This window comes from Podarcis melisellensis, assembly GCF_964234715.1.
Source record: "Podarcis melisellensis genome assembly, chromosome: 5".
NCBI classification, from domain to species: Eukaryota; Metazoa; Chordata; class Lepidosauria; order Squamata; family Lacertidae; genus Podarcis; species Podarcis melisellensis.
This window is the reverse complement of record NC_138537.1, coordinates 23714960-23727706: the sequence shown is the minus strand read 5'-3', so window position 1 is coordinate 23727706 and position 12747 is coordinate 23714960. Positions and strand designations below refer to the sequence as shown.

At 42.9% G+C, this 12747-nt stretch overlaps 1 protein-coding gene across 1 annotated transcript; it reads left to right on the top strand.

Annotated features, from left to right (window-relative positions):
- The first annotated feature begins 7669 nt into the window (after window positions 1-7669).
- Window positions 7670-12319, top strand: SUCNR1 (succinate receptor 1). The gene is made up of 2 exons (XM_081912254.1): window positions 7670-7822; window positions 10862-12319. Exons 1-2 carry the CDS (start codon window positions 7820-7822, stop codon window positions 11813-11815), a joined length of 957 nt encoding a protein of 318 aa, XP_081768380.1. The 5' UTR covers window positions 7670-7819; the 3' UTR covers window positions 11816-12319.
- Window positions 12320-12747: the final 428 nt, after the last annotated feature.

Below are 12747 nucleotides of genomic sequence, written 5' to 3'. Positions count from 1 at the left end.
AGCAATTCCAACAGCTGTTTGCCTCCTGCTTGCTTTTTTATTTGTTTTTTCAGCAGATACGTTCAGAGACTATTTGTTTGCATTATTCACAAAAGTGTTGTAACAGCAGATATATATTTAAGCAATTTTCCCCCACCAAATTGCCTATAGTGTTAGATGCTGATCTCCCATTTTAACTCTGCTTTGTGTTCATTTTGGAGCTTATACGATAGATGGGACTGTGGGCTCCGGCTCTCTTCACGAATTTGCGCTGGACATGTGAGAACACATGTAGGCAGGGGTATGGGTGCTATATCAGGGTTCCTGGACACAAACAGGTCACCTAAATGGCCCAGATCCCCTTATTAAATGAGCAAATTCCATCCTTAGAAGAACATTTACCATGGCTGGTTTATCAGTATTCAAAATATTCATTCATTCATTTTATTTCATTTCTTTTTAGATTTATATACCACCCTTTGTGCTGGTCCCGGGGGGTTACCATGCGGCGTGGTCCGAATCCAGTCCGAGGGTGTGGTATGCAGGCTGTCCGTCAAGGCTGAAGCGGCCTCCAAGGCAAGGGGTCGGGTGTGGTCAGGAACTCTGGCAGAAGAGCAGGACAGGGTGCCTATAGGAACAGGTTACCAACAATGTTGCTCCCGCAACCTGGGACTGGGCTGGCTGGCTTTTATCTGCCCCAAGGCATAGGGAGGCCCCGGTCCACAGGTGACTTGCCTCTCCTGGCCTGGAGGCAAGCACTCCTCCTGCGAGAACTTAGTTCCCTCTGCCTCTCTGCCCTGAGCCTCTGCAGCTCAGGAGAGGCTGGAGGGTTACTGGACCCAGAGGCAACCTCACCTTCCCCTGATGGGGCTGAGAGTGGAGCACCTGCAGGCAATGGGTCCATAGGCGCCGACTCCATGGGGCTTGAGGGGGCCCGAGCCCCCTCAAAAATTCGTTTGGGGGGCTCCGCCCCCCCAATAATCTCCGGCGCCCCTCCAGCAGAGCGCCATCGCCGCCCCTCCCCCAGCCCAAAATGCACAGGGAGGGGCGGGCTGCATGCCTCCTGCCCTCCCTCCCGAGCAAAAGCTCCACCCAATTTCCTTTGGAGCTGATTAATAGGCGCAGCACGCTCTCCCCTATTCGCTCACGAGGAGGCGGCGCCACTTTATTTGCATATTCATGAGCTTATTTATTATTCATGAGCTTTCCCGGGCCCCCCCAATATTTTTTATAAGTCCGCGTCCCTGAATGGGTCCTCCATCACCTCCGGAGCCAGAGCATAATCAGCTGGTGTCTGCTCCTGAGGATCTGGCACAGGTGAGGGCCCTTCAGGTTCAAGCCCCAGCCCCGGCTCAGCTGGTCCTGGAAGAGAGGACTCCTGTGCAGGCTGGGATTCCTCAGGTTCAGCCTCTGAATCCAATTCCCAGGCCATCACACCCTTCTTCATTGGATCTCAGGACTATTGAAATCATACAGGATAAAAACAAGTTAATGAGTTTCCAAACATGGCTAACATTTATTGGAAAATCAGAACACCCTGGTGAATTTCCCAAATCTCATCCTCGTTAAGATCATTTGCCAGCAATTTGCCAGCAAACTCACTATGGCATGGTGAAAGTGATGAAAACAACTTTGATGACATAATAATTTATAACATTAACTTGACTAAGATAAACAGAATCAAAGAACTAGATTTTCCATGTTCCTCCTTAATGTGTTACTAGCTCAATCTCCTTAGCAATTCAAAATCAATAATCAGGTTTAAACACATGGTCTTTATGAATAGTCTTCAAAAAGAGCATAATAGAAGAAAAATTACCCCGCTAGATAAATTATCTCCTGAATTAATCAGGTCTATTAAGTTAGAAGAAAAACCTCACTGAAGGCCACATAGCTTGGCCTGTTAATGACCTTAATTATGCTATAATGGGGGATAGCTATTGTCACAGGATTATTTGTTTCACACAATGCCATTTCAGTCATTAAAAGTATTCCTCAAAGGAAAAACAAACCATTAACCGAATGTGGCTCTGAATTTAAATGTGTATTTACTCAAATAATATCTTTGAAAGAAAGATGACCGAAATTAATACATGAACTCTGAACATACATTTCATCTGCTGTCCTCTTCAAACTAAAAGCATTCAACTGCATTTCCCTCAAAGTAAATTTGTACATATTTCATTTCTTTTTTCTATTATTTTTTATTTTAGTGTTTCTTTCCCTCCTTTTCTGTTCTGCCATATAATTTCTTAACTTATAAAGGCTGTGATACAGAAATCCCCCTTCAGATATGCTCAGACAAGAATACCCCACAAGTACCCAGGACAAAACTGGGACATCCCAATTTTTTTACCATGAAAGAACAGCGGCCATTTGGGTTGCTGTGATCTCTCACGTGATTTCATGGTGCTAATTCCACGCACACACACCCCAAACAAAAGCACTTGAGGGGCAGGGGGACTGAGGCATGAAATTGCAAGAGATCACAGCAACCCTTTGTGTTCTGTGTAGTCTTTGTGTTCAGGAAGATGGCATCTGGGAATTTGGATTCAAAGTATTGGAAGGTATGGACAAGCAGATACGGTACTTTGCTGCCCGGTGCTGGCCTCTCCCTTCATTCCACATAGAGAATACAAGTGGGATGGAAGTTAACTCTTATTCAACAGTGGTGAGAGGGTGGCAGCCTAGTTTAAGGGGTGCAGGGCAGAATATGTGGCACATGCAACTCTGGCCTCTCCCCATGAGGGAATGGCAGGGTCAGCTCTGGCTTCCCTGCACAACACCTTCCAGTCCATTTGTAGTTTGGCCCTCCAGTATTTACACTGCTCTACCAGAAGCCTTTTTACTTGGTATTGTAGAGGGGGGTGAAATCCCCAAAAAGGATGTTACTTATTTTCTATATGCCACAACAGCTGCGAGAATATTACTAGCAAAGAATTGGAAAAAACAAGATTTACCAGCTATCGAAGAATGGCAGATGAAGATGATGGGCTATATGGAACTTGCCGAACTGACTGAGAGACTCCGGGACCAGAGAGAAGAAACGGTGGAAGAAGATTGGAAGAAGTTTAAAGGATATTGGGGGTGGGATGTTAATGTTTAAATCTTAGAATAGATTTGGAAGTTGATATAGGCTGTAGGGATAGAAGTAGAAGATAGTGTATTTTAAAATAGTATTGTTGTTGTTTAGTCGTTTAGTCATGTCCGACTCTTCGTGACCCCATGGACCAGAGCATGCCAGGCACTCCTGTCTTCCACTGCCTCCCACAGTTTGGTCAGACTTAGGCTGGTAGCTTCGAGAACATTGTCCAACCATCTCGTCCTCTGTTGTCCCCTTCTCCTTGCGCCCTCCATCTTTCCCAACATCAGAGTCTTTTCCAGGGAGTCTTCTCTTCTCATGAGGTGGCCAAAGTATTGGAGCCTCAGCTTCACGATCTGTCCTTCCAGTAAGCACTCAGGGCTGATTTCTTTTACATAGTGAAGATATTAGAAGATAGTGTATTTTAAAATAGTATTATATGTAAGGAATAAAATGTGAAAATTTTTATGGTAAAAGTAAGTGTGATTTTTGAAATGGTTAAAAATTATGATATATGTAAACTACTAAAGATGAGGGAAAATGAAAATCAGATAGGGGGACTTGGGGAAGCTCACCTAAGAATGTTTAGAAAAAAATAAGGATAAGACAAGAATTTGTTTGTTTTTTCTGTATGTGTTGTTTATTTGTGTTATAAAATGAATAACATTTTTTGGGGGAAAAGAAGTATTTACACTGCTCTGATTCTCTCACACCCCTAAACCATAATTAAAGTTATCCTTAGTTAATAAACCATAGTTAAAGCTGAGACATCAGGCTGATGAGCACTTAAACCAGGCATGGGCAAACTTGGCCCTCCAGATGGGCGGGGTATAAATAATAAATTATCATCATCATCATCATAGTTAAAGCTGCTGGGCTGGCTTCACACATAATGCTAAGCCATGGTTAAATAAACCATAGTTTAATAAGCCATGGTTTAGTGATGTGAGAACTAAGCCACTGAATGTGTCAATCACGTGGTGCAATTTTGTGTTGACGCAGCTCCATGTACTCAGTCCTGTTGTCAGCAGTCTCAAAGCATCTGTTTAGGTTCTGGGCTACTAGGCACAGTGTTGGGAATGCTTTATGCATTTTTGCTTTCTGATAATGGACAATAAAAGCCATTATTGCTCTGTGAATGCATCTGCTATGCCTTCTGTACAAAGGAAGTGCTACAGTGTGCTCTAAGTACAAATACCAGGACCATAGTATGCTCCACAGGGAAATCAAAATTATCTTTTTACCATTTTCTTGTCTTGTTTATTCCAATAAAAAGTTATGGAGCGCCTGCAGAGTGCTAGTTGATATGTGGCAGGAAATTTCCTGCCACTATGCGAACAAAGATGTTTTTGTGTGCTTATGTGAAATCGAGCCCTAATGAGCTTTTCGGGACGGACGGACACACAGCTAAGCACTTTCAAGTCCCAATAATTTCAGTGGAAGAATTAAGCAAACATGGAAATCAATAGGACTTAAAGAGTGCTTAGCTTTGGCCGGCTCCTATATAATATTTCATCAGAACACAAGCTAAACACAAAAGGCAATCATCTGAAAATGTCTGGGACTCGAAAGCAAACTCACGTCTGTAAAGTGATATGCATGATATGCCAACATGAAAAATATTTTGCCAGCATATAAAATTGAGGGATAGCATCTCTGTTGATGACATTCACAGTGTAAAGTGATGGGAACTCGTGGATTCATGTTCAGTGCATTAATTTAGTTAATTGAGAGGTGATGAAATGTTATTGTTGTGACACGCAGGCATGGATCAGGACGTCCCTGCTTCAAAACTCAACTTTCCATTGACATTATTAGGTGACTTTAAACTCATGTAACTTATTAGGTGGCATACTTTCCATGTTAGAACACCCCCCCCATTTGCAATATGATATTGATAATGCTTCTCTACCTTACAGGGTTGTTGTGCAAACTGCAACAAGACAATGTACGTGAAGTCCTTTGTTCTTTCAATAAAGAATAACAATAATTTATTATTTGTAACTAGCCCATTTGACTAGGTTGCCACTCTGGGCAGAATCTAACGTATATAAAAAACATGATAAAACATTGAACCTTAAAAAGCTTCCCTATACAGGGCTGAATTCAGATGTCTTCCAAAGGTTACTCATCTCTTTGACATCTGATGGGGGGGAAATTCCACAGTGTGGGCACCACTACCGAGAAGGCTCAAAAACACTTGAGAACTATACAGTTAGGTTCCCTGCTTTACAAGAGCCAGACCTTGTGTTCAGTGGCCAGGGCTCCCCACTATCGTCTGATGTCATCATGATGGCAAGTTATAACTTCAAAGGGGCTCAGCATTGGCAATGAGCAGCAAGGTGTGCCAACTGGCACTGATGTGCACCTTCACAGGCGCTTGCTGTGAGCCATGCTTTGCCTGACCACAGGTACAGTTTGGATTCATTGGCTCCCAGTACATTTCCGAGCACAATTCAAAGTGTTGGTGCTGACCTTTAAAGTCCTAAACAGCCTCGGTCCTGTATACCTGAAGGAGTGTCTCCACCCCCCATCGTTCTGCCCGGACACTGAGGTCCAGCTCTGAGGGCCTTCTGGTGGTTCCCTCACTGCGAGAAGTGAGGTTACAGGGAACCAGGCAGAGGGCCTTCTCGGTAGTGGCGCCCACCCTGTGGAACACCCTCCCTTCAGATGTGAAGGAAATAAGCAGCTACCTATCTTTAAAAGACATATGAAGGCAGCCCTCTTTAAGGAAGTTTTTAATATTTAATGCTGTATTGTTTTTAACACTCGATTGTGAGCTGCCCAGAGTGGCTGGGGAAACTCAGCCAGATGGGCGGGGTATAATAATAAATAATAATAATAATAATAATAATTATTATTATTATTATTATTCAAACCATGCCTGTAAATGAACATTTTCCTTCTGTAGACTAGCAAAGCGGATCATCACTGACAGCAAGACCTTTCATCGCCAGTAAGAGCAATGGGGGCACCCTTGTGTGGTTGATCCCCAAAGGGCTTGCTGTCATCTGATTGTCAGCATGTCCTGCTTGCTAAGGAACAATTGGGAGTCTACTTTAATCCTTTAATCCACTTTAATCTTCCCTGAATAATACCGGGCAGGGATGAGGAGCTTGTGGCCCTCTTGGTATTATTGAATTACAGCTCTCATTCTTCCTGATCAGAGCTGCACTCCATTAATATCAGGGATGTTCCAAGTTCCCCCATCTCTGACACAAGCATCCACGGAGGTCTCTTTTGTCTGCAGTCACCTCCCCACTTAAATCTGGGACAACACTGAGAAGGGAAGGAGTTATGGCATCCCCATATGGTATGGGATTGCCTACCTGTCTGTTGACACGGGCATGAATGGCAGGCGGTTCAGGGTGGCAGTGAGATTGGGGCTGTACAGGCATGCTAGCAGGAGCAGGGGGGTTGCTCTGCTGGTGAACCCGTACACAAGCGCCCCCACAACCTCAGGTTACCTTGCCATGCTTCATCCTAGTAAGAGGCAGCATCAGGGAAGGCTGTGACAGCACCACCCCACTGTGCCAGCCACTTCTGGGCACAGGAAGTTGACGTATTGTGATGACTCCCACTCCACCAGTGGAGTGTGGTCCTCTATGCAGGGTTAAAGAGGCACGAACATGCAGGTGAAGGTGATGGAAAGTTGATGAAGGACCCTATGTAAGAGGCAGAACTTGTATTGCAAACACTGGCTGGTAGTGAAACTCCAGGGCTTTCAAATAGAGGACTCCAGTGAGATTCAGCATGGTCGAAATCTGGATGCTTCTGCATGTAAATAAAGCACATGCATAAGAAAGGGGCCCTAGAAGCATTCTGCAAAAGATGGTAGAATTAATGAGTTAGAATGTGGAAGTGCTTCTGCTCAGGCTGCGGGGGGGGGGGGGGGCGTCTATTGTGGGATGCTCTGTAAAAAAAAAAAAAAGCTCTGTGCATGCAGGAGCTAACATCACTCACACATACATTAGCCCATGCCACCCCAATGCTATATAGCACAGCTGTGTCCTGTTTTGACTATGCTGTTTGGTGAAGTCAGAGAGGATAGAAGGAGCACTGGCACAGAGAAGCTATGAGGAAGTGCAATAAATTAGGCTAATCAAATCTGCTGGAGAGATTCAACAACAAGTGTGATTAAGCAGGCAGGCAAGTCAAGACTGAGCTTGACACACAATCAAGGCAAGCTAAAGCATTGAGGTTTGCTAGATTTTACTCTGTTAACTGGGCTTTAAATACAGTAGGCTTAAATCCAGGTACAGTACTTGAGACGTAGCAAGGCGTGGTTAGCAAGTAGCCTTTGAGTAAGTTGCACTTCATCTTATGACTCAGTCACAAAGTCATTTCCCACCCCTCATAGGCATTTCAAAAGCAGCAGCATACATCTGTTGAATTCAAATATTGGTTTTGGTTTCCTTTTTAAAGAACAGGACCCGCCAGCACACACTGTCTAAAGAAAAGTTTTTTGGAAAGTGAGCACCAGGAAGATTTCAGCAGGGCATTAGAGGGGATTATATTTCCATTATTTCACCAGTCGACTCAGAATGGATTTTGCAATACCGTCTATTCCAGTGGAACTGCCTGCACATCCTTCTCAGTCAAACGAGTTTCCGGAATCCTTGAATCATTAACCATGTGCTGAATATTATGTAAATGAGGCATGGCTATGTTGAACTACATTCTACTTCACTTAAACCTTTCAGCAGAGAGATCATGTTCAACTAAGAGCCTAGTAAGAGACAATACCCATTCTACAGAATGGTAAGTAGTAAGCAAAGGGGGGAAAGGCTGGATATCCTTCAGTTTATTATATAGAATTTTTTGCAGATTGTTTTGTGTACCTTGTAATTATGATTGAATATATGTAGACAAATTAACAAAATTAGTAAAAGGGGACAGTCCCTGTCTTTGAATTTTATCCTGGATATTATGAGCACTATGTTGGTTTTTGCAAGCTACTTTATAAAACCTAAGTGACCAAAGTGATCTTATTGCTTATATTGTTCTTAATAAGGAAATTGCTGAATATTTGCTGTATTGTTTTGTAATGGATATTAACATTGCTTGCAAACATCCATTACAAAAAAAAAGTACCCTAGATAAACTGACTGCAAGACTACCCACCCAATTCATTTTACAGTTGTACATCAATAGAAGGAATATTATCTGTTCACAGGACTTGTTTTCTGCATGGGGTGGATTTGTACTGGTGGTGCTCAAATATCACCTGGGAGACATCAGATCTAGCAATTTGGTGATGCACGAATAACCTCTTGACTGACATTGCAAGGATCTCCTCCAACACAGACCAGTCATAGAAACCTGTCTACAGCTAGGTGCAGTTTATTCACAGGGAAAGGCACAAGAGAAAAGCCTTTTATCAATCTCTTGACTGGGGCAGGTGTGTGTAATGCATACGCAGTTCTTTAAATTACACATTTCTTTCTAGTCATTCTTTTGATGTACAGGCAACTTTCAACTTACGCTGGGGTTACATTCCAGGGATAGAGCCTAAAGCCAAAATTGTATAAAGTCAAAACACGTTGGGTGCAATGATGGGTAGGATTGCCAATGTTTTCCCTCTCCCTTTCCACCCTCTTTTAAATTATTAGTATTGTTGTTATTATTGTTATTGTTATTATTTTGCCAAGAGCATAAAGCCAAATGTGCACAAGTTAAATGCAAGTAAGTTGCAAGATACCTGTCTAAGAAACCAATTTTCAGAAGACATCTTGTTTTAAAACACATTTTAATTGAGGATCAGTAGAATTTGTTTCTGCAAGTTCTTATTTTATTATCTTTGTTTGGCCCACTGTTTGTTGAAATTCACTTACTGCAGATATTTTAGGCTCCAAAAAAAAACCAAACAAACTTCTCAATGTGCATATATTGAGTTGGATTCAGAGTAAGCTAGCTGCACAAGTTCCCACTGAAACCAGTGTGCAAATTTAATAGTCAGCATTAGTCATAGTAAACTCACTGAATCAATGAATGTGTCTGTTTATTTCAGTGGTTCTACTCTGAGTCTGATTAATGTTGGATACAACACATTTCAGTCTTTGAGTTAATTTCTTTTGGGGGTTTTTTTAATTGTTTGCAGCAATTTCTTGTTCTGCAGCAATTTGCATTTTCGTAAAAAAAGAATACCCTGTGAAAATTCATCCACATTTTTGTGTGGTTTTTTTTTCTCTTTTTAGTTTTGTATGCAGTTTTGCCTAATTTTTGCAAGCAATTTCCTCATACACATTGCATTTTGAATTTTATATTCATAAATACACGGATTTTATGAACAAGTTCCCCTAATAAATGGGTTTTTGCATCACAAAATTTGGATACGTGGGAATTTTTGAAGGATTACTGTATTTTGGGTTTCATGTTGTTTTCGAAAGTTGTTTTTGATTTGCCTTTAAACATAAACTGAATTGGACCCCACCCCTGAATTCCTATCTCGCCATCCCCTGCACCCACTCTTTGTAATGGGAAGAAAACTCCAACAGTCACGACAGTGTTCTTCTCATTGGAAATAGTAGCCATGGAGAGGTCAAAGGGCTAAAGCCCCCTCCCCCTACATGAACCTAATTTGGCTCACTGCCTTCCTGTGCCAGCCATTTTTTTTAACAAAATCATATATGCAATGTCAAACTAAATGACAGATGGCACATAAAATTTGGCCTTAAGACAGAACAGAGGAGGGTTTTCTCCAGACTAAGTTAGATTTGGCCAAACTTTTTTCAAAGAGGGCCAGATTTGATGAAGTGAACATGTGTGAGGGCCAACCAAAGTTGTTGAAATTTTTTTAATATATATTTTCACCCCAATAGTTCTTGAGCTTTTTTTAGGATTTTACCCCAGGACATATACTGCCACAGGGGCCAGATTAAATCGGCCAGCAGGCCAGATTAGACCCCTAAAATGGACTTTGGACATGCCTGGATTAGGTCATGCTTGATACAAACAAAACAACCCCCCTCCAAGGATCTCCTCAAGGCTATAAGGTTTCTGACAAGCAAGGAAATCAAGGTCACAGTTTCCTGGTTCAGAATACAAAACTGGATAATTTCTCATGTATGTCTTCAATCTGAAGCAGGCACAAGGGCAGCAACTCAGATCAGGGACAGACTTTGGTACTCCTTCAAAGGATGACATCCTGTGCGAGCCCAGATTTGGTGGCCCCAAATGGATCTACTTAATTATGGTTCTTCTCTATTTTGTGGCCCCTCAGCATGACGCCCCGTGTGAGGGGACCACCCTAAATCTAGTGCATCTCAGATAGTGAGTGAAGCTAGAGAGGAACTTCCTCAGCCTCCCAGCTTGCCCCTCCCTTCCACCTTCCGGTCTGGTGACAGTGGTAGCAGAAGCAGTAAAAGCAGGACAATCTTACTGGAGGTCTCCTGTCTCCTTGGTGCCTGCTGACCGACTTCTATGGCAGTACTTCAGATCCCAGAGACTCTTAAGAAAGAAGCATAGAAAACTCAAGATCACTAAGAAAGTGATCTCCCACCCACCCCTTTAAAAAAAGTTTCTCTCCTGTTGAAACACAAGATAATCATATTCAAGTTCATTGTCTCCACCTTTCGAGACGGCAGTGCCTCATTTTTCTTGAGAAGAGTTTTGCAATGAAATTTGTTTTATGCAAGAAGAGGGACTGCATAAACTTGAAGTGTTTATCTAACATTTGGCATGACTGAAAGTGCAGGAATATGACAAGGCAATAATCACATTGGCTGTGTAAGCTAAGCAATAAGTAAATGCCATTTTTTTTAAAAAAAAACAAAATTGACATTTGTTTTACATTTCCAGGATGGAGGTGACATCAGAGAATGCTGGGATAGAGAGAAATCCTTGGAAAGATATTACCTTTCCACCATGTACACGTTGGAGTTCATATTTGGCATCATTGGCAATAGCATTGTTGTTTTTGGGTACATCTTCTGCCTCAAAACCTGGAGAAGCGGCAACATCTACCTGTTCAACTTGTCGCTGTCGGATTTTTCATTCCTTTGCACACTCCCGTTGCTGGTGTCAAGTTACTCTCAAGGGAATTGGTCCTATGGGAAAGACTGGTGTCAAGCCAACAGGTTTCTGCTGCACGTCAACTTATATACAAGCATCCTCTTCCTGACCGTTATCAGCATGGACAGATACCTGCTCATGAAGTATCCCTTCAGAAATCACTTTCTGCAGAAGAAAAGCACGGCTATTGTTTTATCAATCGCCATATGGGTCGTGGTCACATTGGAACTGACGCCCATGTTCACTTTCCTCAACGACCAGAAAAATAATAGCAATGGTAGCCTATGCATGGATTATGCAAGCTCCGGAGTTGCAAAAGACAGCCTAATCTACAGTATGATATTGACAGTGACTGGCTTCATAATCCCATTGTGCGCCATGTGCTATTTTTACAGGAAAACACATGCCTTCATCAAAAGCCGCAGCCCAGAGCTCACTGCTGCCCTGACTCTAGAGAAACCTCTCACCTTGATCGTCATGGCTGTGGCCATCTTTTCCCTGCTCTTTATTCCCTATCACATCATGCGCAATGTTAGGATCGCCTCCCGGATGCAGTCCTGGAAGCGTCCCTCGTGCGGCAAGGACCTTATCAGTATGATTTATACTGTTACAAGGCCCATTGCCTTTTTGAACAGTGTAATTAACCCCATCTTTTACTTCTTAATGGGGGATCACTTTAGGGAGATGCTGGTGAGTAACGCAAGGTATCTCTTTAAAAGGGTCACGCCTTGGTACAAATGATGCTAAATGCACTTCTTGGACTGATGGGAACTGCGTGGAAGGCTGGAGAGCTTTGGCTCGTTGGTGCACAACATCCATCAGATGATTGCTTGGGATTCGGATGCTATGCAACGGTCTATCTCCCTTAAAGTGCTTGAGTCCAAGTGGCTGTGCAAAGCTGCACTCAGATTAAACTGAGAAGAGTAATGAAGCCCTACACCACTGCCCTTGCCTCTGCCTGGATAGCTCAGTTGGTTAGAGCATGGAGATGATAACACCAAGGTTGCAGGTTCAGTCCCCATATGGGGCAGCTATTCCTACATCACAGGCAGTTGGACTTGATATCCTCAGGGACCCTTCCAACTCTACAATTCTATGATTCTATGATGTCACATGGCCAAGCTGGCCTGGCTCCTGACATCTCCACTAGGAGTGTGGCTATCTGGATACAGGTGGATCTGGAAAGTGCCTAGAAACTTCAGTTGATGCAGGATGAAGCCGCCAGGCTGTTGACTGGTTTTGATGTTTAAAACAACCTAGCATCTTATAAGACTGTGGTCTCCAATGCAGCCCGACCATCGACTGAGACCTTTGGGAGGTTAGGCAATTGGGTTCTGTTGAGCCGAATTTTCAGTGGTGGCCACTGCAATTACGGAGCTCTGTGTAAATGTTTGCCTTATGTCATCATTGCTATCTTTTAGATGCCCGGCCAATTCCATCTTCCCATGTGTAAATGGTATTCATGATTGTTATTGTGAGTCAGCTCCCTTTGTTTGTATATATCGCTGGTATTTTATATGAGCTGTTTTTATGTATCTTGCAGCTGCTACCCACATGTTCAATGAACACATATGGGGTGGGGTGGTTGTGTGGCATCTTTGCAGACGTGCCCTTCCCCATCCTGTACTTGAATGCCTGAGAGTGTGGCCTGCATGTATTGAATGGGCTATTTT